Genomic DNA, 27,398 nt, shown 5'->3' on the forward strand with positions numbered 1-27,398 from the left:
ATCCTATATGCAGCCAACCTGCAAAATTAACTCCAAATGGATGTGTTCTTCAGTGCATAACAATTCCCTGAAAATCAATAGCATTTTAGCAAAGTTATATGAAACTTTCAGAAAAATACAGGGCAATCTAGGGTTAATGGTTCTTCCACCAGGACTTAAGTCCAGGTGGTTAATTTTTCAGGTACCTTGGTTTCCTGCTGCTGGTAAACAACAGGTCTGTGCATGATAGGCTTGCATCCATATATGATATGGTGACAGGCAAGTGTGCAGATCTGGCATGTGTTAGAAAGAAGGATGTTGCCCTATTAGAAACATGCCCAATTTATATTTCAGGTCCTAAGTGCAACAGTCACCTAGTCAAGGTGGAGAGTTTTGCAAGACTTTGTAATAATGAGGAGCTCTGCACCAGACATGAATGGATGCAAGTGCTGGTCATGGAATTGGGTTGCATATCAACCAATTGCCTGCCCAGTAGTTGCCTTTCTTGAGCCTTTGGAACTCAGTTCTGAGTTGGCGCTGAAGTTCACAAGTCCACTAGTCTTCATTTCTTCAACCTCCATACTGCGGGGAAATAATTTAGTACTGTTCATGGATTCCGCAATGATCTTGTGCTTACTACAAATGCAGCCACAATCTATATTGGAAGGTACCCACTGAATCTGTTCCTTACTCTATTGCAGAGGAATCGTGATCTGAAAATTAAGGATATCAACAACTGTTCTTTTTACAATGAATTGCTTTTATTACCCCTTCCTTATCAAATTGCACATCACAGAGGCTCCAAAGCGCCTCAGGGTGAACCTATTAAAATGATCCACCCCAGGATCAAATGAGTAAGGAGGCTTTCCAGAGGGTGCTTCTAAAACCTTCTCCATACACTTGGTAGACAGTTCCATCCTGTGCCTAATTAATGGAATATGGGGAAAAGCAGAGCACAGGATGATATTGCACCCGTGAAACTTCGTCCCACTTGCCAACCCTAAGTGACTCCTAGGCTTACTAAGAACCAGAGGGAAGTGACTGAAAAGAAATCTACAGCAGTTTTTCTACAATGCAAAAATCAGGTTTAGAAGTGAATAGCTACAGGTAAGAGCTCATGTTTGAGCCTACAGAGTGGTGATAACATCATCAAAGTATCAATTCTTTTCCTTGCTTATTGCATCAAGTGGTTACCATCCAGTGACGCTGTTCAGAGCAACCTGAACTTTTAATGAAAGATGGAACAAGAATCCTACAAGCACCAGGGATGAATTTCTCATAAGACAGTTGCACTCTTGGTAGGACACTAGTTGGAAGGAATCCACTATGGTGAGATAAAGTCTCAAACTTGCCTCATGCCTCTCCTGGCTACTTCAGGTGGCTAGGTGAGAAGCAGGTGAGTGAATTTGAGATATAGCCAATATTTTCTGAGGGAAGACATAATGTACCTTGCCATGAGGTCCTTCCTGACGATGTTTGATCATTTTTGTCTGATTTCTCTTTTTAGGGAAGTAGTGGTAGCAAATCATATACCATGAATGCAAGACCATGCATCCAAGATGTATGATCCGTATTCTTTTTAATCAAGAACCAGTCTTATAATGAGACAAAAATGCTATTGGTCAGCTAGTGGATAATCTTCTATAGAACTGGGAAATGATCCCTCTCAGTCCAATTAAACCTCTCAGCAATGTTCAGTACCAGTGATTATGGAATCATTATGGACTGTCTGTAAAGGTTGGGAGCTAGAAGCTCTGTGTTGTAGTAGTTTCACTCCTACGTGGTTGAGTGGTTCCAGTTAGAATTCAGGGAAGAGAAGAACAGATGTCAATGAGTCAAAGGTTTGTGCATTTTGCTAACAAATAAATTAGTATTGTTTCAGACCTAAGTAACCAGGGGTACCATATCACAAACATTTTGTTATTGTCATTGTTTACAGTTTACATTGTTTCTTACAGTTTTAATTTGTTTTGTATTTTGCTTCTATACAACCATAAATAAATAAATAAATGCTTCAGGATCATTAAATGAAAGTTAATTATTCTTCAAAACCCTCTAACTAATGTGCTATATTCATAGTGAGATCGGTTAAAAAATATATGTATAAGAGCAAAATCTAGATCAAATATTTATTTAGTACTTTGGAAAACTTAGATTTGGGAGGATATGGAATGAATGTGTGGTGCTAATTAACTAAACCAACTAATTAATTTAATTAACTAATTAACTGATTAAGATAAGCAAGTGATTTTCTACATGTTAACTGACAAAAAGAGGTGAGTTCATTTAAAATTATGCACAGCATCCAAAATGCTGAAAGAGATGATATTTTCTCTCCCTTTGAACAACTCTAGAACTTGGTTCACTTCTACATACAATTTCTAATTAACCTGACAGATTTGGTTTTACACACCATGCTAAACCATATATGGTATGTTGGTTTCATATGCTGTATAAATCCAGTCATTACCATTCATTAAACATGTTTATGGTTTAACATGTTGAATGATTTCAGTTAATAAACCAGTTAAAGAAAACAATATTTAGCATTTTTATCTAAACTGAAGAATCTATACTGAAAATAGAGCTGTGCCCACTTCATAACTGAGTTAGTTTATCAGATTCTTTTTCTTTTGATGAAATCCAACAATATGTACATTTCATAAAATCAGCTAGAACTTGTGCAAATTGCTGACTGATAAAACAATTAACTTGTAAACTTCCTTGTGATTTTTCCATATAGATTTAGCAATGGTTGATGCTCAATTGGTTCCCATGCCAGATAAATACAATCTCAATGCTTCCTCTTTTCAAACAAACACCAATTTTGAAAACAGAAGTTAACAGAAACTGATACAAATTAGTATCGTAACCATTTTAGGAGTTAAATTTCTTTTTCTTATCTTTATAACATTAGACTCTTGACAATGCTTTGTCTGAGGCCCTAAGAGTTCTGGCCCCTATTCTTTTGTTATTCATATCATATGTCTTTGTTCCCCTTTCTATCTTGTCTTGCTTTTCTTTTTAACACCAAAGCAATCTCAACAAGGGACCATTTCCTACTATGGGTTGCCTAGCAACAGCAGGTCCTCAATCAAGCATTTACAGAACAAAATTCCAAAGTAGAGAAAGCAAATTATTATTGCTATGTATCTTTTTTTTAATGTATATCAGTTACTCTGATTACTATTTCCAGTGATAGCAGTAACACGAGAGGGTTAAGCACATACAAAATCAATCTTTGCAATACAGTAGCTAAAATGGGGGTGCGGCTGGAATTAAACGTAAAGTTAAGTTGAAATAAGGAAAATCTAGGAAAAAATGGCCCAAATCAAAATACTGAGCATTTGTAACCTGCAGAGAACTGACACTGAGCTGGCAGATAAGGTGAAAAAAGAAGTCTATATTCCAAATTAGAAGCTGCTGTATCCAATAAAATCTGCAGATCCCAAGACAATATCTAGAGAAGAGTATGGACCAGAAGGCAGACCGTTTTAGAGGTTACCCCTTTACTCCTGAACACACATTAGTTCTTGATGTCAGTTTTTATTCATTTATTCATTGCCCTGGTGACACAGTAGTTAGAATGCAGTATTGCAGGCTGACTGTGCTCACTGCCAAGTGTTCAGTCCTGACAAGCTCAAGGTTCATTCAGCCTTCCATTTTTCTAAGATCAGTAAAATGCCCCCAGATTGTTGGGGGCAATATGCTGGCATTTGTAAACTGTTCAGAGAGTGCTGTAAGCACTATGAAGTGGTATATAAATCTAAGTGCTATTGCTATTGCTTTAAAGTTAGCTGTCCACCCGGATTTGTCCTACAGGATGGGCATTCATGTGGGTATTTGTATTGTGGAAAGAAAAGTCTTCATCCTGGTTCATCCAAGTAGGGGATAAATAAACAACATGGCGACTGCTTTAGAAAGAAGGTTGCAGTTTATTGAAAAGCCGGACAGAAAGATGGTTCTGGTAGGACAGAGGAGAGAAAAGAGGGCTGAGCACATGTGGGGAGTAGGTTTTTATACCCTCTGAAAGCCTTTTGTTTGAAGTAGTTTCCTGTTCCTGTTTTAGGCTTTGTATTTCCTGTGTCACGTATTCTGACCTGAGTCTGGGTGTGCTTTTCTGGTATTCTGATGGTGATGGGTTAGTCCTATTATGACCAAAGGTCATATCCTGCTTCCCTAGTGCTGGGGCTAATGACTCTTAGAATTTGGGTGGGGTATGCAGATTTTAGGTGTCTTTGTTTTCTTGATCTCCTAGCTGGGGCCTTTCTGATGGTTCACATCTGCATTTGTACAGAGCTGGCTTCTGCTTGGGACAGAGATACTTGGGAGCAGGGTTGGTTTCTGCTTTTAAAATCCTTTTGAGGAAATATATTTTTCTGCCTTTTTAATATTTCCTTCTTTGGGTGGGGGCTGACTTCCCACAGTATGCTCAATGGTGCTTAAAAGTTTGTGAGCCCTTTTGAATTTTCTATCTTTCCGCATAAGCACGATCTAAAAATGACTCCAGGATGAGGATGGTCTTTCTTGCACAAACAGCTTGTTTCCGGTCCTTTCACAACTTTTCTATTGAATTAAGTAAGACTCTGACTTGGCCATTCTTCTGCTTTAATAATTCTTTGTTCATAATACCTGGGATTGTTGTCTTGCTGCATGACCCACTTTCTCTTGAGCTTTAGTTCATAGACAAAATGTTTTGTCATTTTCCTATAGAATTTGCTAGTACAATTCAAAATCTATAGTTCCATCAATGATGGCAAGCGATCCTGGTCCAGAAGCAGCAAAACAGGCCCAAGCCAGTCTCTTAGTCTGTCAGGCAGAACCATCTGATTATCTTCTGGGGTATAGGACTGTGTAAACAAAGGCATAAGGCCTCATGCCTTTAAGACCCAGTTGGTCACACAGCCAGAGGATGTAAAATGAAGGTAAGGGGCGCTCTTAAATCCTATTGCTTGTTTCCTGCCTCACCCAGGTCTCAATCCATCTAAGCTGAACATTGCAGAGCACAGTAGCAGCTTCCAATAAAACATGACAATTTATTTATCTCTTTGAAGAAATGTGGAATCAGCCAGTTGGTGAGGCTTGGTATTGGAGGGAGCCCAGAGAAGGCTGTCAGTGACGGTTAGAAAGAACGGCACTTTGCTGGGTGAAGGGCTAGCCAAATACAAATACAGGTAGTCCTTGACTTACAACCACGATTAATTCCCAAAATTTCTGTTGCTAAGCGAGACAGTAGTTAAATGAGTTTTGCCACATTTTACAACCTTTCTTATCACGGTTGTTAAGTAAATCACTGCACTTGTTAAATTAGTAACTGGGTTGTTAAGCAAATCCAGCTTGCCCATTGACTTTGCTCATCAGAAGGTTGCAAAAGGGGATCACATGATCTTGGGACATTACAACTGTCATAAATATGAGTCAGTTGACAAGCATCTGAATTTGATCACATGACCATGGGGATTGCTACAATGGTTGTAAGTGAAAAATGATCATAAGTCACTTTTTTCAGTGTCATTTTAACTTTGAACAGTCACTAAATGAACTATTTTAACTGTACATTATTGTGCTTCTGTTTATAAACATGTGTGGAACTATATACACAAATACACTCCCACATAATTGCTCTTGTTATCAAGAATGGTTTTACAATTTCACAATCTTTTTAGCCACGGCTGGTTAACAAATCACTACAGTTGTTAAGTGAACCAGGCAGTCATTAAGTAATCCCACCTTTCCCCATTGACTTTGCTTGGTGGAAGATGGCTGAGAAGGTTGCAAAAGGCTATCATATGACCCCAAGATGTAATTGTTGTAAATTCATGCCAGATGCCCCAAATATTGACTGTGGGAATGTTGCAATGGTTGTAAGTATGAGGACCAGCTGCAAGACATTTTTTTTAATGCCATTATATCTTTGAATAGTCACTAATTGAATAGTTGTTCAGTCGATGACTACCTGTATCCACACATATCTACACATAAACAATTTGATATGTGCTTTTCAAGGCTGAATGCAAAGTCCTACTCCCTGTGACACATACATAACTCTTTGCTTATCTGCCATCTTCCTAACCTCAAACATACTATATTCAGCTCCACGACCTTGAACCAGAACGGAATCTTTATTCATGTTTAATTTGATCTTAATATTCTAATATTCTAATCTTAATATTCCTAATATTCCAAGGTAATCTTAATATTCTAGCAAACCAAAAAATAAATTTGCATTGTTCTGGTTCACCCTGTACTTTATTTTCTTACATAGCAAAAAGGTTCATTATGATTCAAAACCTGTCTTCTGAACAACTTCACGAAGAGAATATGAACTGATGTTACAAGTAGGTACTCACCACAAACCTGTTCTCTTGGGGGTATGTATTTATAAAATGGGATGTGGTTGCTCAAAAATCCAAAGGAGAAAAGAGTTACAAAACATTATGTGCACTTACTAAGTTCTGCAATACTTCCCACGCGTGTAGCAAGCAGCGACTGCTCGATGGTTCGCAATTCTGATTGGCTAAATATCTGGACATCTCCTGGCTTATTTGACCTTTGCTGTTCTTTGTGAAGATTCAGACTCTCTGGCAGACAAGGAACACCTGGTGTTAAAGCAGAAAGAAGAGAGGACAAAAAGTTCAATGTGGTTATAAAATCAGGACAACTGCCAGGTTTTCAGTTTAACAGACTCAAATCTAAAATGCTATCCTATAATAAGAGACAGAGCATTGTTGAATCAAGCCTAATACTATGTATTTTGATTGCCAGTGGGATTTTAAGAAGTTTTATTCTTATTCTTTAAGATCTTCAGCTCAACTTCAGCCCTGCTATCCAGACATTGTTTCAAACTAGAGATGACAAGAGATCAAATCAGTCACCTAATATGGGGAAAACATGTGCTCTGACACCAAACCATGACTCCCTCCCAGTCATAGCTACTTGTTCCTAACCAGGATAACATTTAAGTGATGAAATGTGTGTCATAAAAAACAGAATAGAAACACAAGTTAAGATAGGCAAGAAAATGAGCAAGTGAGTAAGTGAGCACTTGTCTAGCCTAGACGAGTTCAAATCACCAGGACCAGATGGATTACACCCCAAGGTTCTCAAGGAACTGGCAGATGTGATCTCAGAACCACTGAACTATATTTTTCAAAGATCCTGGAGCACTGGGGAACTACCAGAGGACTGGAAAAGAGCTGATCTTCAAAAAAGGAAAAAAATGGATCAAGGAAATTACAGACCTATCAGCCTGACCTCAATACCTGGGAAGATTCTGGAAAAGAAAACCAAACAATGAATCAGCGAACATCTAGAGGCAAACAAAGTAATTACTAAAAGCCAACATGGGTTTGTCAAAAACAGATCATGCCAGACAAATCTTATTGCATTCTTTGACCAAGTGACAAAATTAGTGGACCAGAGGAATGCTATGCATATAATTTATTTGGACTTCGGTAAGGCATTTGATAAACTAGAACACAACCTACTACTTGATAAGATAGAAAAATGTGGGTTAGCCAGCATCACCACCAGTTGGATTCATAGCTGGCTGACTGGCCATACTCAGCATGTGATCCTCAATGGAACTGCATCTACATCAGTGTTTCTCAACCTTGACAATTTTAAGGCATGTGGACTTCAACTCCCAGCATTCTACAGCCAGCATTGCTGGCTGTGGAATTCTGGGAGTTGAAGTCCACATGCCTTAAAATTGTCAAGGTTGAGAAACACTGATCTACATGGAGGGAAGTGTGTAGTGGGGTGCCCTAGGGCTCTGTTCTGGGCCCAGTGCTCTTCAACATCTTCATCAACAATTTGGATGAGAAGATAGATGGGGAACTCATCAAATTTGCAGATGACACCAAGCTGGCAGGAATAGCCAACAGTCCAGATAATAGGCTTAAGATATAGGAGGATCTGGACAGACTTGAACACTGGGCACTATCTAACAAAATGGAATTCAATGGTGAAAACATTTAGGCAAGAAAAACCAAATGTACAGGTATAGTATAGGGGGTACCTTGCTCAATAGTAGTAACTGTGAGAGGGATCTCGGAGTCCTAGTGGACAATCACTTAAATATGAGCCAGCAGTCTGCTGCAGCTGCCAAAAAAGCCAACACAGTGCTAGGCTGCATTAACAGAGGGATAGAATCAAGATCACATGAAGTATTAATACCACTTTACAATGCCTTGGTAAGGCCACACTTGGAATACTGCATCCAGTTTTGGTCACCATGATGTAAAAAAGATGTTGAGATTCTAGAAAGAGCAACAAAGATGATTAGGGGAATGGAGGCTAAAACATATAAGAAATGGTTGCTGGAATTGGGTATGTCTAGTTTAATGAAGAAAAGGACGAGGGGTGACATGATAGCAGTGTTCCAATATCTCAGGGGCTGCCACAAAGAAGAGGGAGTCAAGCTATTCTCCAAAGCGCCTGAAGGCAGGACAAGAAGCAACGGATGGAAACTAATCAAGGAGAGAAGCAACCTAGAACTAAGGAGAAACTTCCTGACAGTTAGAACAATTAACCAGTGGAACAACCTGCCTTCAGAAGCGGTGAATGCTTCAACACTGGAAGTTTTTAAGAAGAGACTGGACAGCCATTTGTCTGAAATGGTATAGGGTTTCCTGCCTGAGCAGGGGGTTGGACTAGATGACCTCTAAGGTCCCTTCCAACTTGATGATGATGATGATGATGATGGCATCACAATGCAAGCTCCTTGTCAGGTACAAGTACCTAAGTGGCATAGTTTATATCAGGGCACATATTTTGTCACTTGTCCTCCTTGATTCTCCCTGTGGACCTCAATGCTCCCAGTATATCTCATTGTTCCTCATTGTATGTGCTTGACTAAACAATAGTTCAAAAGACCATCTATCTTCCAAATCAAAAGGTGACTGTTCCATCCTGAAATATCTGTTTCAATGTAAGTATACAAACATGACTGAGAAATGTTTGAGTGACCCTATTTTTCATAGCTGCAAAGCCAAGCCTAACAGAGCTATAACAGAGACATGATGCAAAATCAATTCTACACAAGGTAATTCACCTCTTTTTTCCTTAAAATATTCTTGTTCTGGGTCAACAGAAGAACAACACATTTTCTTCTAACTCTTTGATGAAAGTGCAAACACCGTTGCCTGTGAAAAGCACTCTGCACTTATAGCAATTATCCAGGTTAATCTCTGAAAATAAAGTAACTGCCAATTCTCTTGCATAGAAGATAATAGATAAGCATGTGGAGACTATCCTAGCCTTGGAAGCAGTTATCATGAGCTAAATATACTAAGCCAGCATCATCACGACATGTCCTAATGCTGACAGGTTAGTGCAAGCAGAATTGCACATCAGAAAACTGATTCTAATCTTTATGTCCAATCTTTATGGCAACCCCGTCTTCAATAAATCTTTATATTGAGAATGAATCCCTGTCCATCCATCAATCATATATTCTGAAGGATACAAGTAAACTTCGTATAGAGAAGCATACTAAAACAAATTCTGAGAAATATTCAAAAATGAACATAATGCTTCATTATAGATGCTTTTATAGATACCTCTGGAGAATTAATAGGAAAGCTTTTAAGGGGAGATGAAACTTTTCATTGCTTTTGCTACAATGGGCCACCTAACGTCTCTGATAATTGTTTTTGAAATGTTCAGCCAACAAGCAAGAGATTCATAGAAAGAATGATAATGTGCATATTTTATTACTACTAAAACTGGTTTTTTTAATGTCCAAGAAATGTTGCAGGAAAGTTACAACTAAATACGATTTAATCACAGGACTTCTTAATTAATACATTTAAAAATATATAAATATAGAACCCTGGGGTCTTAGCCCATTGTGCAGCATAAAATTATACATTTGAAACAGCTCATTCAATCCATAGTGAGTTCCTAAAACACTTATTTCCAGCCTAGTTTCTATGGTATTTCAACCCGGCAAGTGTTTTAGTCCCTTGGTCATTAATTTCCTCACACAATCCCATAAAAAAAATACAGCAAAATACTGATTCTGTATGACAGCTCTCTATTATCCTGCTCTAACTAGCTGCCACTAACCAACTTCATGAGCCATGCACATTATGAGCTCATCATATGCACCAGCTGTTCCGAGTGCAAAAATTATAACTTGCACTTTATGAATTATATGGCATGTAGCTTAGTGGTTTATGATTCCAGGGGCTGTTCCAAAGGGTTAGTTTTTTCTCTTTATAATTAGAAATTGGTCAGGGCACAGCTTTTACACAAACAAACTAATTTTCAATCTGTCAAATAAATAGAAAAACCCAAAATACATATGCACACTAAAAAGCACAATCAGGAAAAAAAACAGAAGTTTGGCAAAGGCCACATATGACAATGGTTTAGTAGACTGTCCCAACTTAGGTGACTCACTAAAATTCAGTCCATTTGAGAAAAAGAAATAGTTGCTTAAACTGAAATAAGGTCAGAACAGTTGTGTAAGCAACACATTCAGTTCCATTTCACTGACAGATGACAGCAAGGATATATGAGATACTGTAAACCCATACATTCCCTCTGAGATTGCACGAGTATCTACGTGAGTTCTTTCCAGAAAATACTGACTAAAGATGACCTGTTCAAACTGAAAATTAAGTAACCCTGGGGGAAGTGATTACTGACTATGTCTGCTCTCTACTCCAAGGTTTTATTTCAACATAATCTTAATAAGCTGTATATTTTTTTCTGCTTCAGCCACACAGCTTAATCTGACAAACATGCAGACATTCAAGGCTTCCAAACTTGAATTATTTATTTATTCCATTGATATGGCCACCCATCTGAAATGTATTACACTAGGGGCCAACAATGTAAAACCAAACAAACAAAATACAAGAAACAGCACTCTGGGTTAAAACAGACTCATCAGTCACAAATCAATACACTCAATGCACAGGCTCAGCCCTACTTTCTGATCCCTAAGCCTGGGGACAAAGCCAATCTTTAAGGCCCTACAAAAGGCTGGCAGAGTCAGGGCCAATTTGATCTCTGGGGAAATCATATTTCAAAGGCTCTCTTCCTGGCCTCGATAGGTGGCATTTCTTAGCAGATGGAACCTGAAGCAAGCTTTGTCTGCTGGACCTAATGGGATGGGCAGAGATAATTATAGAAAAGCGGTCCCTCAAATAACCTGACCCCATGCCACAAATGCTTTTTTATCTTATACCTTGCACCTTGAATTGAACTGGGGAGGATACAGGCAATTGACGCAGCTGCAGAACAAGAAATTTATTTTGTTTCCCTAGCAATTACTGGTTTGTTTTTATCTGTCTTTCTAAATCAAAGATTCTGACACATCTTTATAACCTTTAATAATAGAACCTGGTGTCATTTGTCATTGGAAACCTATGTAATTGAATGATAACTTTATTACTTAGAACTGCATTTGCTGATCAGTGTCATTCAGGATTACATTACATGCTTGAGCATCATACTTCGGCTCATGACTTATTCATCATTAATTCTTGACCTTACCTTGTTTTATCACAGATATTTCTCAGAACCATATTCCCACTATATCCACCTTCAGGTTTCTTCTGATATACCCAACTCTCACATCTATGTAACAAATTAGGCAAAAGTATGCTAAAAAGTATACACAGATATTTCCATTTCTTTTGACAAACATTAGTTCTTCACAACAGACCATATTCTGTCCATTGCCTTTTTTTCAGAATTTGCACACTTTAAAATTTCTCCACATTTCACAGTTTTTTCTTTCTGCTCTTATTTTTTACCATTCACAATTAGCTTTTAATTATTCATTCTAATATCTCTGACAAACACAACTATTAATCTTTGTTACATTAATTTTGAGATTAATAGTTATTGTCTAAGTACTCCAAATATGCTCATACAGTATGTGGTTTATTTACATTACATACTATTCTTATCAATTCAGAAACCATATTCTCCATAGGCATGAAAAATATTCCATAATTCAAACCTATTCTTACCATATATATTTTTCTAAATCTTCTTTCTTACATTCATACATTTCTCAATGACCAGTTAAATAGCAAAAAGAATCCCATGCCAAGCATACAATCACACACTTGTATGGCAAGAGGCAGTATGTTACAATTGATATACAAGATTTTGTACAAAGATTTAGCCACAGCTTCTACCTGCTTTTTGAGTAAGAGCTATGAGGCCAAAAAGATCATTAAGTGCAGAGAGTGAAAAAAAACCCCTCAAGATTGTCTTGCCTCGATTCTCTTTAGTATAAAAGAGAGAACCTGTTGGGCTTTCAAGATTCTGTTATTACAGCTTATATCAATCAAATAAGTTTCTGTCTGTGTTTTCTGTTATGTGGCCTGTTCTGCCCTTGAAAGAATGACAATCCCACTGACTTTGGTTATACACAGATGTGTTTTTTTCTAACTATCCAGGTCATAGTGAATAGATCAACGAACATGTCAACTCTGTACATGGTGATTATGAAAAAATCAAGTTGCCATGCTAGGGATTATTGAGAAAGGGATTGAAAATTGCCAACACCGGAATGCCCCTATAGAAATATATGCTACATCTGCACCAGGAATACTACATACAGTTCTTACTACCACATTTGGAAAAAAGATACAGCAGAATGAAAGAAATTTGGAAGAGACTAAGCAAGATGATCAGGGCCCACCAAAAATATTGGAATCCATTAGCTTGGGGAAAAAAGTGATAACTGTTATATAAAATTACGCAAGGCACAAGGAAAATGAACAGGGAAAAATGACCCTGATGCTAACTGGAAGGTGAGTTAGTGAAAAAGTCCTTCACAGTGCATAATGATTGCCAGAAGAATTGGTTATCTACTCTGTTATTATTAGAAATATAAATGTTGAATTAAAATGGGTCTTGACTTGCTACAAAAGTATTTTGTTTTCATATTTGACATGACACAGTTTGAAGTATCTGTTCTCTGCTTTGTGATAAAGCTTCCTACCTTGCTAACCCAGAAGCTGTGGTACTATAGACTATTTCCTGTCTACTAGCTGCCAGTTATGACAATGAAGCATGATGTTGGTTGCAAACCAAACAATAAAGACAGGTCTTTCCAATAAGGAAGTGACTAATCGTGAGTGGGATTTAGAAATATTAACGTGATAATACTAGTGAACTACTGACCTCTACATTTGGGAAATAATTTCCGTGAAGTCACCAGACCACTTTTGTCTTACTTTACAATATACAATATTTCAGAATTCTCACGATTAACAACTCTTTAGCAAAAGAAGTGGGTTGGTTCCTCTTTCAGTTATTCTATTAACAGTAGGCAAAATATTTTTAGATCGTTTATATGTAAGTGTGTTTAGGCTGTAGAACTTCAGAAAATATTCTGCTATTCTATGTATGTTTTTAATAGTTAAGAATATATACCTGTTCATGCCTGAAAATTCCAGAGGTGGAATTTAAATACTTATACTTTTACTTATATTTCTAATTATACCACTTTTATTTTTGTTAGTTGTACTGAGTGTCATTTGTTGCCAGAAAGATGGGATATACATCCTTTAAATAAATGAAGCATTTAATTTTAGTGAAATCTCCCTGTAGAAACATTTTTCTATGAAACACTTCAATGGATCACTGATGAACTTTGCTTACGATTTAATAATGCCTTAGTAGTAAGATAGGTTTGTAAATCATAAGATGCTAAAGTGTATCTAGACATGTTGCTTTGATTTACAATAAGCAAATGTTGTAAAAATAAAGTTGAAATTGTCTCAAATTGACTCCAATATTCCTATTCAGAAATGATGCTCTATGCACGTGTTAATAAATAAGAGTCCCCTACTTGTTTTGAATTCTGCATTTCTTTTTCTTTCAGTGCTATATTGTTGCTAAGTGTGTTTCTTTTTAGACATCACATCTCTTCAAATAATGTGAGGTAGGAGGTGATAAAAGTTCCTCACACCAGAGGGTAGTAGATTAAAGCAAAAACTCAATTTTACCAGACCATGACAGCAAATGAATTCTAAGAACGCTATGTTTCTGCAGTAAAAACTTTTCAGTAAAAATAATTCTTCATAAAGACCTAAAGAATAGCTTTATAAAAACTATAAAGAACAGCTGATCTAAAATAAACATGTTCTCCTCAAAATATAAAAGAAGAATTTGAAGGGGGGGGAGGATATTTTCTCAATAAAATTTAACAAGTTTTTTTTTATTTTTCAGTAAAAAAATGTATGATAGATTAACGACAAAGATGTAATCCAGTATTCTGCATAAAAGTTAATTCTATTGCAGAAGTAACAACCCAGGAAGAAGAGATGTTGAAAGAGCTAAGATATCAGTTGTGGCATTGCAACTAAAGTCACACCTACTTGTTGATATGTTAAAATGGCACAGATACAATATGATAGGGCTTCAATTGCCATCTTGCCTTTTTTGACCCACACAACCCTAGAACTGCTGCTGCTGTACCAGAGATAAAAGTAGGCATTCCGGAATTAAGCACTTTTGCCTGACAGAGTATATGGCCTCTTGAAGAAAGATGATAAAAGCATGGACAATCTCAGTATGTTGTAATTGGCTAATTGAGTGATGGATAAAGCAGGCAATCAAGGAATCAGGGAGTGTAGTGTGGTTAGTGGCTAAAGAATTGTCTAGGAGATTAATAAAAAATAGGCCTCGAATCCATCCTCAGGCACAGAAACTCACTGGGTGAACCTGGGCCAGGTGCTCTCAGTTCAACAGGCTGCCTATTTTGGAGCAAATCTGAAGGGCAAAATGCATCTTTGAGCTACTAGAGGAAAATCAAGATATAAATATAACAAATTAATAAAAATAAAGTAGGTAAAAAGGTAAGATCCCTATACTACCATGGGATGGCCATGTTCTCCGACTTTATGGAAGAGATCGCAGTGCTCATGTGTTATAGTATTTATTGAGATTATTGTTATGCTGTCAGTTGAAGAAGGCTTTAATTGGCTGGGCATTCTGGTGTTCCAACACCTCAGCCACTGATTTTTGCAAAGATAGGTGCCTAGAACAAGACAAGAGCTGACACCAACAAAAACTCATTTAATCTATATTCCTGTCGGGATTATGGTATAGTAATTCAAATACAGCACTTGTACATTGGAGCAAATGAAAAAGGAATTATTAATCTATTATTTAACAATGCATTACGATGCATGCTCCTATATGTTTTAGCATTCCCACAAAAAGAGTACATTAATTCATTGCAAACACAGATTTCTACTTATGGGCCTATGCTACTCAGACACTCCTTTACATTAAATCTAAATAAACCACTGAGTTGCATGGAGGCATCTGATTGGCAACTTTTTGAAATTCTGCATAGGATAAGGAAGTCTGTCACAATAAACATTTGTATGATTAATAATCCAACAAATCAGGCACCTCTTATTTCAAATCTTGTTTATTCTAACTAAGAAGCAATTAGAGGAAAAAGACAGATTGCTCCTAGTTAGCATGAAAGCAATATAAATCCATTCTTATGTCACTGAAATAAACAGCAGTGAAATTGTTGGAACTACATTTTCTCAGTTGAAATACTAACTCATACACACACACACACACACACACCTGTTTTTCATGAATGACTGAGTGCAAAAGAAAAAAAACACTGTAATGCAATATATCAGCGGAACAAATGTTAGTTTGCATATTCAAGACACAATTTTCCATGTCAAATTTAGACATCATTCTGCTTATCCAGTCTCTTTTTGTATGAAGGGATATCAGGGGAAGACATCATAATCTGAGTAACAAAACAGTATAAATGCTTAGGTTATACTGGCTCCCTTAAAGGAATTATCACTTTGAATTCCAAAGAGAAGAGTAATATGTAGTCAAAGGCCAGCCTAATTCTGAGTTTTAGAGGTATTATTAGACTTGAGACTTTGTATGGGGCTATCATAGCGATCATTCCATTTTGATTTTTTCTGCCAAATAATTCCCTTCTAGTTATTTCCATCCTTTTCTGGAAATACCATCTATGTCAGGGGTCCCCAACCCCCAGTCCATGGACCAGTACCAGGCTGCAGCATGCCAGCAACCAGGCCGCACAAACCAGCAAAGCCCCATTTGTGAGATGCAGGCAGCACACAAAACCATGTACCCTCCAGTCCGTGGAAAAACCTCTCTCCATGGAACCGGTCCCTGGTGCCCAAAAGGTTGAGGACCTCTGATCTATGTAACTGAAGTTATTTTTAGAACTATCCAAAACACATTGAGGTCTCTCAACATCCAATTTTTAATCTATGTTATGTATCATCTTTTGTAGAATTTCAGAGATGTGTAATGAAAAGATTCTGAAGTTCAACTACTTTCCTAATTCATCAAAGATGCTTCACTAATTCTCCAACAGAAAGCCTCTGTCTTTGATGTTGACCCAGGGCAGTGACCACATGTGTTTTTTGGAGGTGTCTGCTCTTCTGGGGACAGCAGGCCTTCATTTTTAAACTAGAAATTTAGAGAAGGCATCTTTTGTAATCTCATCTACTATAAATAAAGATAGATTTTGGAAATGTCCTGCCAACAGAAAACATGGGACTAGTCTTCCCATTGCTCCTGAGAAAAATCTGTTTCCATTTTTATGCTGTCTCTCCCATCCCCCTCCACCCCCTCCTATTCCATTACTTCCATCACCACCATCATCAGTATCCTGCCTTTTCTCTAGGAAGTATGAAATAAGAGATTTAAGTCATGTAAGTATAGGCAGTCCTTGACTTATGACCACAATTGAGCTCAGAATTTATGTTGATAAGTGAGAAATTTTTTAAGTGAGTTTTGTCCCATTTTACAACTTTTCTTGCCACATTTGTTAAGTGTCATAAATATGAACCAGTTGTCAAGCATCTGAGTGTAAATCAAGTGACCGTGGGGATGCTTCAACCGTCATAAGTGTGAAAAATGCTTATAAGTCACTTTTTTCAGTGCCATTGTATCTTTGAACAGTCACTAAACAAATGGTGGTCAGTCAAGGATTACCTGTATATTGTAGAAATTTGAAATAATGCAGATGAAGCTTCCAAATTGCACTGTGGGCTACTGCTTCGATTCCTTCCATTTTTATATGTTAAAATTGCTTGTTACATATTAAACTACTCTAAACACAGATAGTAAACACAGTTTAGTAACTATCAGTTACTAAACTGAGTTGGTGTAAGTTGAGCACTACCTGTAATCTATATAAATAAAAATGTAAATGTTCGTTTGTTCAAAATCTTAAATCTCCGAAAGTTCTTCACCGATTGCTTTGAAATTTTGACACAACATTGCATTTGAATACATGCGTGTTTTTATATACCTATATTATATAGATGTCACACCTGTGACAGGTAAAAACATGCTTTTTTGAAAAACAGCGCCATCTGTTGGACATCAAAGCAACACACGCTTTTACCAGACTGAGCCACAGCAACGCGCGGCCGGGTACAGCTAGTAGCAAAATAAAAAATAGGCTTAATCCAGTTTTAGAATTACTCAGGAAATTTCAATTGTCAAAGAAGGTTGTTAAAGGATCCTTGGAACTTTCTCAGCTTGGTTGTTTTCTTGCAGATATTTCACTATCCAACATCATTAGGTAACATCCGTGCTAGTAAGGAGTAGGGTTTGCTTTCAATTTATGTTCTAGTAGCTTGCCCTATCAATTTTAATGGAATGGTCTTGGTAGTTCTTTAGTTGGGCTGTTTGCTGTTAGCTTGTTATCTTACTGCCTTTGCTATAGTCATGTATCTCTTTTAATGCTAAATACACATTACGCATTGCATGTTTTCAAAGCAATTAATGATACAACAGGAAATAAGTAAATCATATCACTTGGAATTCCACCTCTCCCCATTTTTCTTTTCATGAATTTGCAACACAGATGCCCAACTCCCTGCCTAAGAGAGGAGGCCTTATACCATCCCATATAAATGGTTGTCCAATCTTTTCTTGAAATCTCCACTGATGGAGCATCCACAACTCTAGAAGGCAAGCTGTTCCACTTATTAATTGTTCTCACGGTCAGGAAATTTATCCTTAGTTACAGATGGGATCTCTCTTTGATGCATTGCTTCTTCTCCTGCCCTCAGGTGCTTTGCAGAATAAGTCAACTCCCTCTTCTCTGTGAGAGCCCCATAAGTACCAAAAGACAGCTATCACGTTACCCCTAATCCTTGTTTTCATTAGACTAAATCAGGGGTGTCAAACTGCCGGCCCATGGGCCGGACGCATCACCAGGAAACCGCGCCCACCCCATTGCTGGCAATAAGAGAAAAAGCTCTGATACGTTGCACAACATCACGACGTCGTGAGTTTGACATGTCTGGACCAGACACACCTAGTTCCCCTAACCCGGGGTAGGCAACTTTGGCTCTTTTATGACTCGTGGACTTCAACTCCCAGAATTCCTGAATTCTGGGAGTTGAAGTCCATGAGTCATAAAAGAGCCAAGGTTGCCTACCCCTGCCCTAACCCTTCATCATATAATGTAGCCTCCATACCCCTAATCATCTTTGTTGCTTTTTTCAGCATCATTTTTGTATCTTGGTGACCAGAACTGGACATGGTATTCCAAATGTGGCCTCACTAGTGCAGTATAAAGTGGTACTATCACTTCTCCAATCTTTTGGTCCTAAAGAGAGGGGTTTATGCTGGGGATTAGGTCCTAAAATATTAATAAAGCTGCTATTGATACCAACTGCAGTCTCATTGTGATAGCATCTAATAGAGAAATTTTTGTTAGACATTGTATTTGTTAGATACTGTATGTTTGTTTGTGTGTTGTCTATACATCCTTGTGTTGGGAGAACAGCTGACCCTACTTCTCCACTGCAAGTATTATTTAGCTATGTGGAACACAGCCACATTTAATTAATCATGTGTTTCTTCTATATTTTAACAGCAGGGTTTTAGAAATAATGATTTCTTGATATTGAAAATATAAGCACTGGAGAGAAACAAGATTATCAGAATAAGGCAGCAATCAAGCTTGCACCATTTGCAATAATTTTTTATCTGTTTCCTTCCTTCCTTGTATGCAAATCTCTAGAATGACTGTGAAAAATAGGATATTTCTATGTTTGTTTTTGCAAATCTATGTGACAACAGACTGTGGTATCTGATTATGGATGGGGAAATATCAGGGGGGAAAATGCAAACCAAAATGCAACCAAATCTATGCAAACTTCAAACAAAAATGAAAGGGAGAAAAAGAAATTTGACTAGGCAGAAGAGAAAATATATATTTTATATTTAATACTTGGCTGCTAGGCTTAGATATAATAAATGATTGCTAGATTTCCAAAGGCAGATGTCAAGAAAAAAATAGTTATTTCTGACTGATATCATCACAGGTGGACAATGAAGAAATATGCTTTCTTTTGACTTGGTTCTTTTCTCTCTAATATTCTCTCAGTATAACTAAAAAAAGGAAGGAACATATCTAATTTTAGCTTGGTGAATTTCAGCATGCCCTCCTATCTGATTTTATCCCTAATCCATGCTCAGTGTCTCAGCAATGCGACCTGCAGTGTAAAATAACTATATGGCATGAAACTGAAACAAATATTTAAAATAACTTTAAGATACCACTTACAGCAATATATGAATTGCTCATCTATAGATGTAAAACACAATCAATCCAGGTTGCAGTAAACATACCTAATATTCCTTCCTCCTCCTATTTGCCCCAAAACAATACTCAATGAAGTGCGTTGAGAAACAGTGACTGGCTCAATATCACTCAGCTGGCTTTCATGGCTAAGTCAGGATTAGAACTCGCAGTCTCCTATTTTCTAGTCTGGTGCCTTAACCACTAGACCATACTGACTATAATATTATTTCTGTTTTCAATGATACTAATCACTAGAAATGATAAGCTTATCCTTGTATTAGAGAATTTAAGGGGAAAAGCCCTGGTTAATTGAGTAGGTTGTATGTGGTTTGGGATTTATTGTAGGGAGAAACACAAAAAGCTATTTGTGAATAATGGTTGAGCTTTGTGTGAGACATGCTAAGATGGAACTGCTCAGATGTCAAGAGCATGTGCAGGGCTTCACTGTCCTAATGGAAGATGCAATATTGTACATTACATTACAATTTCCCCAAGATTAATAAGGCAATGACATTGATTTCCTAACAAAAATAGTGTTCGCTGAAGCAATATTACAATGGAGGGTTCAGTAACCATGCATTTAGACCAAGGAAACAGTAGTGTTAGTGACCAAGTAATATTATGATAATAACAAATGGAAGGAAACAGAAACCTTTTTAAGTAAGCAATGAACTTGAAGTGATTTATAGGTAGGCCTCGGCTTACAGCCACAATTGAGCCCAAAATTTATGTTGCTAAGTGAGTAATTTGTTAATTACTAATGTTCCCCCATTTTACAACTTTTCTTGCCACATTTGTTAAATTGCAGATGTTAAATTAGTAACATGGTTGTTAAGTAAATCTGGCTTCCCCATTGACTTTGCTTTGTCAGAAGGTTGCAAAAGGGGATTACATGACTCCGGGACACTGCAACCGTCATAAATATGAACCAGTTGCCAAGCATTCAAATGTAAATCACATGACCATGGGGAAGCTGCAACGGTTATAAGTGTGAAAAATGGCCATGACTCATTTTTTTTCAGTGCTAACTTTAAACGATCACTAAATGAATTGTTTTAAGTCTAGGACTATCTGTATTTATCTTTAAAAAATGTTTCAGTCATATCGGTATAATTACTGTTCTACTCTTTAGTGTCTCCTAGCCCTTGGGAGAGGGAAAGTGTAGTAACCCTTCTTTTTATTTGCTGCCAGAAAATTTATCATCACCATCAGTGTTTGTTTCAGTTCTGGCACACCTTTTGCACATTTGGCAATTAAATGAAAATTCATTTAGTCCTCCTAACGGCAACTTAAAATAAAATATACAGAACAAAAAGATGGCTATAATTCACTACACAAACTACAGGGAAATAATGATAATCTGAATTAAATGTTTCTTGAAGTATTACAAAAATAATGAAATGGATGCAGTCAGGGGTAACAAATCCAAAGTATTATCTGCCACAAAACAAATAAGGTTCATGAGAAATAGTCTAATTTCTTCTTGGCTCACTACTTTATTTTCCCCCCCACTTAGAATGAAAGTATGGGATGGAATGCATGGAGGAGGCACAGAACCTAAGCATAATTTCCTGCTTAGACAAACTATCTTTACTGATCAATTTCTCAAACGTTTAGATTCTCCATTTCCCTGCCAGCCTGGTGAAATACAGTCTGTTACAGTCCTGGCACCTGGATTAGCTATGCCACTGGAATGGGAATGGCTGACACAGATACAACTTGCATGTAGGACCGTTCTGTGGAAGCTTCTATTCTGGCTCCATGTCATCTCTCTCTAGAGGAAATAGAATATCAAAAAAAAACAACCCAAAATCAATGCAGTTTCAAAAGGCAGAGAAACTCTATTATCTTCAACATGGAATGTTCAAAAATAAGCAGCATATACTGTTTTCTGTCTAAGCCAAGATATCTATTTGAGAAAAAGCAAAAAGGAGCCCCCACATTATTTTAATGCTTCCAAGACTTATGTAGGAAGTAGACCAATATAATGGTTTGTCTAGAAGTAATCACATTGTTAGCTTCAGCCCTGCAGTGCTGTAAGCTCTGAAAGTCTGGCTCATCCAAACAGGTGCAAGCCATTTTTCACCCATAAGGTAGGCATAAACCTTCAGCTTTACATACAACTTCACCGGTCACCAAGTAGACTTGGCTGCAAATTTTTTGAATGGTGTACCTACTACTCTTTCCTGCTGTATTTCTATGACTCATAGAAATTGATCTACACTCTATGAAATTGATCTATTTCTATGGCTCATGAGCAACTGATCGATATATACAACATGTCTAGGCAGAAAATTATGCTTATATGTTTTGTGCCTACCTCCATGCATTCCATTCCATATTTTTATTGTTAGGCAAAAAAGAAAAGTAGTGAGCCAGAAAGAAATTAGATTATTTCTCATGAACCCGGTTTCTTTTGAGGCAGATAATAGTTTGGATTTGTTACCCTTGACTGCATCCATTTCATTATTTTTGTAATGCTTTCCTGCTGTATTTCTATGGCTCATTTCTATGACCCTAACATCTGTGGAGCTTTGGTTCAAAAGGGCAATCTGTTGACAAAAAATAATGTATATTTCTATAGTACAACACTGAATAATTTTTAGAGTTTGGAAAGAAGGGGCGTAAATAGGAATAGGATGAATTTAGTCCCCTCTTTCTATCACTGTGGTCCTTGATATTTTTTTAAAGTAGCCCTTAGTATTCCTGGGAATTCCAAGCTGTCCCTCCATCCCCATGTAGAATATTGTTATAAGATTCTTCGTGATTCCAGGAAGATTCTAGGTTGGTTCTCTCCTTGATAAGTTTCCATCCATTGCTTCTTGTCCTGCCTTTAGGTGCTTTGGAGAATAGCTTGATTCCCTCTTCTTTGTGGCAACCCCTGAGATATTGGAACACTGCTATCATGTCACCCCTAGTCCTTCTTTTCATTAAACTAGACATATCCAATTCTAGCAATGGTTCTTTATATGCTTCCAGACTCCTAATCGTCTTTGTTGCTCTTCTCTGCACCCTTTCTAGAGTCTCAACATCTTTTTTACATCATGGCAACCAAAACTGGATGCAGTATTCCAAGTGTGGTGGACTTACCAAGGCATTATAAAGTGGTATTAACACTTCACGTGATCTTGATTCTATCCCTCTATTAATGCAGCCTAGAACTATATGGGCTTTTCTGGCAGCTGCAGCACACTGCTGGCTCATATTTAAGTGACTATCCACTAGGACGCCAAGATCCCTCTCACAGTTGCCACTATTGAGCCAGGTACCACCTATGCTATACCTGTGCATTTGGTTTTTCTTGCCTAAATGTAGAATCTTACTTTTTTCACTATTTCATTTTATTAGATAGTGCCCAATGTTCAAATCTGTCAAGATCCTTCTGTATCTTAAGCCTATCATCTGGAGTGTTGGCTATTCCTGCCAGCCTGCAAATTTGATGTGTTCCTTATCTATCTCCTCATCCAAATTATTGAGGAAGATGTTGAAGAGTACTGGGCCTAAAACAGAGCCTTGGAGTACCCCACTACATACTTCCCTCCACGTAGATGCAGTTCCATTGAGGACTAGCTTGTCAAAATATAATATAGTAGCTATGGAATTCCTACTGTCTTCTGCTCCATGGCCAGAAATATTCAGAATATTGAATAATATTTTAAGACTTTCATTTCCTCAACCTTCATACATGCTTATAGTTTTTTCCCATATCCATCACTGTATACATATGAAGGCTGGATTATTTTTGTATTATTATATATTTATCTATGTTCTTCATAATTCTGTTGTAGGAACATAATTTTTTTCAAGCTCTTGACAGTTTGCTTTGAATTTTATCCTTCTGAACAACTGGACATAATCCATAAATTCATTACATTAGTTGACATCCTAGTTGATATGAACAATTTAAATAAAACAATCTTATTTCTTTGGTGAAAAACAATGCAGTACTCAGATAACCATATAGTTGTTTTTGTCCAACCTTCCAGCTTAATTAGCTACCACCCATAAAGTAATTTTTGACAATCGTTCTACCAATGTTCAGCAACATATACAAGGTTTCAAAGCCTGCTAAAAAAAAGGGACAAGAGGCATAGACAGCCTATGGCTATAGATTTCCCGTCCATATGCTTTCATGACTGACAAGTTTGCTTACCGGACAATTTTATTCACGTCAAAATTCTATTGCATTCAATGGTTCTCAGTGCTGTTATGTACATACAACAGCAACTTTTACAGACCTTATCAAAAATGTACAGTATACGTAAAGCTAATTCTTCATATAGTCTTCATATACTCTTGTCTGGTTCTGAGCTGGCAAGATCTCAGACATATTTCCCAGATGTTCAGCTCAGCACAGCATGACTATTATCTAAGCTCACACTTGGCTGAAGGTCTTCAGACAAGATAAGAATCTTTATTGTATACTGCAAAGAATTTATTGAAACATTTCACTGCTCTTTACAATTTATTTTTTATATTCTTCTCTTATGCTTTTTCCTCCCATTCTTCCCATTGTTTAATGGACTTTTTGCTTTGTGCTTTTTGGACTTGAAATTGGGCAACCATTGGTGGTTTACATAACTAAAATATTTATTTTGAGAAACTCTGTCTCTTAATTCTAACAGCTGTACTTTTCAGAAAACAGTCTAAAATTGAAGAATTGCTGAGGGCAAAGTTTGTTGAAAATATTCTTTATTCTGAAAGACCATCAATGATTGGATTAGAACATGAACAGCAGGCTTAGCGTGCACATATAGATAATTTGGTCATAGCTTCTCCTATTATACCAAAATATATCTTATTTCTATTTAAATTACAGGAACCTTTCTAAAATTGATCTCATCTATAACATAAATAAACACACACTAATGTCTTCTTTTTTCCTCCTTTTAATAATCATCTTTTCTGGAGATCCATAATTGGACAGCTTACTTTCTCTGTTGCCCTCAGTGAACAGCCTTCTCAATATTTTAATTTGTAGCTTAGCTTTACAGCTTTAAATTTTATTGAAAGCTTGTATAGGGTCTTATATATTTTACTAAACACATTATGGATTATTTTCTATATCCACTTCAATATTTTTAGAGTATTCCCCTCCTCTCACTTTTGATCACTTCTCAGCTTTCTTTCTGGAACTCACCAGATATATTTATGGTAGACTTGTGTGGGATGGTTGTTGGCTTTTCATGCAAACCATACTTGCAACACAATTCTGTGCAGGAAAATACAAAAGGAAGTTTTCATTCAATAGCACTTGTTTCCAAATTTTATGTACTGTATAGCTGTTGTTTCAATTATATTGATAATAATATTTATTAGGAAGACTGACTACAAATGCTTGTTTCAGTGTTCTCAACTAGGGAATTAAAAAGCATTCTTTTTCAATCATGAATGTAGTTATGGTTGTCCCACCTTTTGGCTTGCCTGGGTCATTCTGAGTGAAGAGGAATTGTCTTGGGCCACATATAAAATATATAATATAGTTAATATATGTAAATAACAAACTCCCCTATTTTTTATATTTTTATTAAAGTCTTGTAGGGCCACATTACTAGCTGTCCAGGGCCACATGCAAACCACGGGCTGCAGGCTGGACACATCTGACTTACACAATACTACTCCAAATAACTCAGTAATTCATAGGACAAGCCCTAACAAGGTGCAAATATCACAGTATAGCATACAATTCACAAAATGAGAGAACAAATCAATTGTTAAGGCAAATAGACAGGATATTCCCACATATCCCTATCTCTTCTTCTGTTCCTATAACATAACAATCTAATCCATATTAAGGCTTGATGTTATGCCTATACTGCTACTTTCCCTAATTTACTATACTTCAGAAGTTTCCATATATAGGAGAAGAGAAATACAAGCTATTCTGAACTAAAGAAAATACTACAATATAGGTTCGTCTCTTTAAAAATGTATCCCTATTCAGGATTTCAGTCAATCAGCCAAGCCCTTTTCTAGAATACCAATTATACCACTGCCTTGTTTCCTTTTTTGTTAACACTTGCTACCTGATTTTATTCTCACCCCACCCACCCCATTTTTTTTCATCCTGTTGAACCACTGCACCACTAGAAGAATCTCTTGAGAATAATGATAGATCCCACTTCTTTTTCAGTTTTTGGTCCAATGTTTTTAACATTCACTCCTGAATTTGATACCAGAAGGAGTGGTTACTAAAAACAAAAGACAGTCAGAGACCTGGGAATGGTTTCAATATTTTGTATGCCCTTTCTGATGTTTTAAGACCCCTGGGCACTGGCCCTGGGCTCTTCCAGGCACAGACAAAGCTGCCACAATACTCCTACAACTAACAGCTCTTAGTTTTCTTTTGAAAATGTTTCTCTTTGGGGGATCTGTTTTTAATTTATTTCTGTTTTATTTTTGAGCATGAACAAATGAGCAAAATTGGGAAACATTTTCAATTCTGAGGAAACAAGGTCTGTATTACAAGGTGTAGGAATTGTAAAATATTCACACAGAATAGAATAGGGTTTTCTGTGGGCTACAATACTGAGTAAATCAAGATAACATATTTCTCTGCCTTAAGTAGGACAATTGATTAGCTGCTAAAAACTGAAAAATATTCTGAAACAGCAATCTTTCCCTCCCATTCTAAGAGTTTAAAATGAATTCTTCTAAAGATGCTTAAGAATGAAATTATTGCAATGACAAAGCCACTTCATTATATCACATGGTTTAAGGAAAATTTAAGGTTCATTACTTTAATAAGCAGCAGAAATATTCTATGAATGCTACATATTAATGTCCAGAATTATGCATAGCGGTTTGTCTGAAATTTATGAGGATGCTGACTGTGACATTTATAAAACATCATTAATTAATTTTCAAAATAGGAAAGCTTTGCGTTTTATTATCATTTCTCTTTCTCTGCTCAATCTTTCTTTTAGAGAGAATTTCTCTAAATCATTTTTCAACATTTTTTAAATATATTTTATTAATTTTTTAACATAATCACTGTAATATTTGGTAAACTGCGTGCTGTCTAGGTTTATATTTAAAAACAATCAATAACAATTAATTTCTATAATTCCATAATCCACATAGTAGCTTTCCTTGATTTTCTCTTCTTCCAGTAATATTCCCTTTTATCAAACTTAAATTAGTACATTTCTTGGTATTTTGATATATAACAATTGAATATAAACATTTTTCTAGTAATTCTACAAATAACAACCAAATCAATATAAAGCTTCTTTTTTAATTGATCATCTTAATTACCTTGTCATAAATCCTTTCAAAGTTCTTATTTAGATTTGTATTCCCGCAATGTCCAGTTAAGATTTTCTCAGAGTTAATTACATTTAAGTATTTAAATCTTTTTCCTCATACAAGCCAACAATTTTACATTTCTCATATCTTAAAACAAAAACAAAAGAAAAAAGAAAATAATATACTACTTGAAAAACATGTCCCACTAAAGCTAAAATACTTGTATATCCATTTTTTTCTATTCTTTTTAACCATATTCAAACAAATGTTTAATCTTTAAATATTCCATCTAGTAAATTTGTTGTTGTTAGTTGCAAAGTCGTGTCCGACCCATCGTGACCCCATGGACAACGTTCCTCCAGGCCTTCCTGACCTCTACCATCTTCTGGAGTCCATTTAAGCTCACGCCTACTGCTTCAGTGACTCCATCCAGCCACCTCATTCTCTGTCGTCCCCTTCTTCTATTGCCCTCAATCTTTCCCAGCATTAGGCTCTTCTCCAGTGAGTCCTTCCTTCTCATTAGGTGGCCAAAGTACTTGAGTTTCAACTTCAGGATCTGGCCTTCTAAAGA

The 27,398-nt window shown here is 36.7% G+C and overlaps 1 protein-coding gene across 4 annotated transcripts in view; it reads right to left on the bottom strand.

The window, feature by feature from the left end:
* The window catches only part of BTBD11 (BTB domain containing 11), a 206,191-nt gene that overhangs the window by 61,577 nt on the left and 117,216 nt on the right, over positions 1–27,398 (bottom strand). For all 4 annotated transcript variants that reach the window (XM_029283505.1, XM_015812837.1, XM_015812838.1 and 1 more), the window contains one exon: positions 6,429–6,578. In XM_029283505.1, the coding sequence (XP_029139338.1) occupies positions 6,429–6,578 (150 nt within the window). The remainder of the gene's footprint in view (positions 1–6,428; positions 6,579–27,398) is intronic.

The sequence above is a fragment of the Protobothrops mucrosquamatus genome, unplaced genomic scaffold (assembly GCF_001527695.2).
Source record: "Protobothrops mucrosquamatus isolate PMUCROS unplaced genomic scaffold, P.Mucros_1.0 scaffold113, whole genome shotgun sequence".
NCBI lineage: Eukaryota > Metazoa > Chordata > Lepidosauria > Squamata > Viperidae > Protobothrops > Protobothrops mucrosquamatus.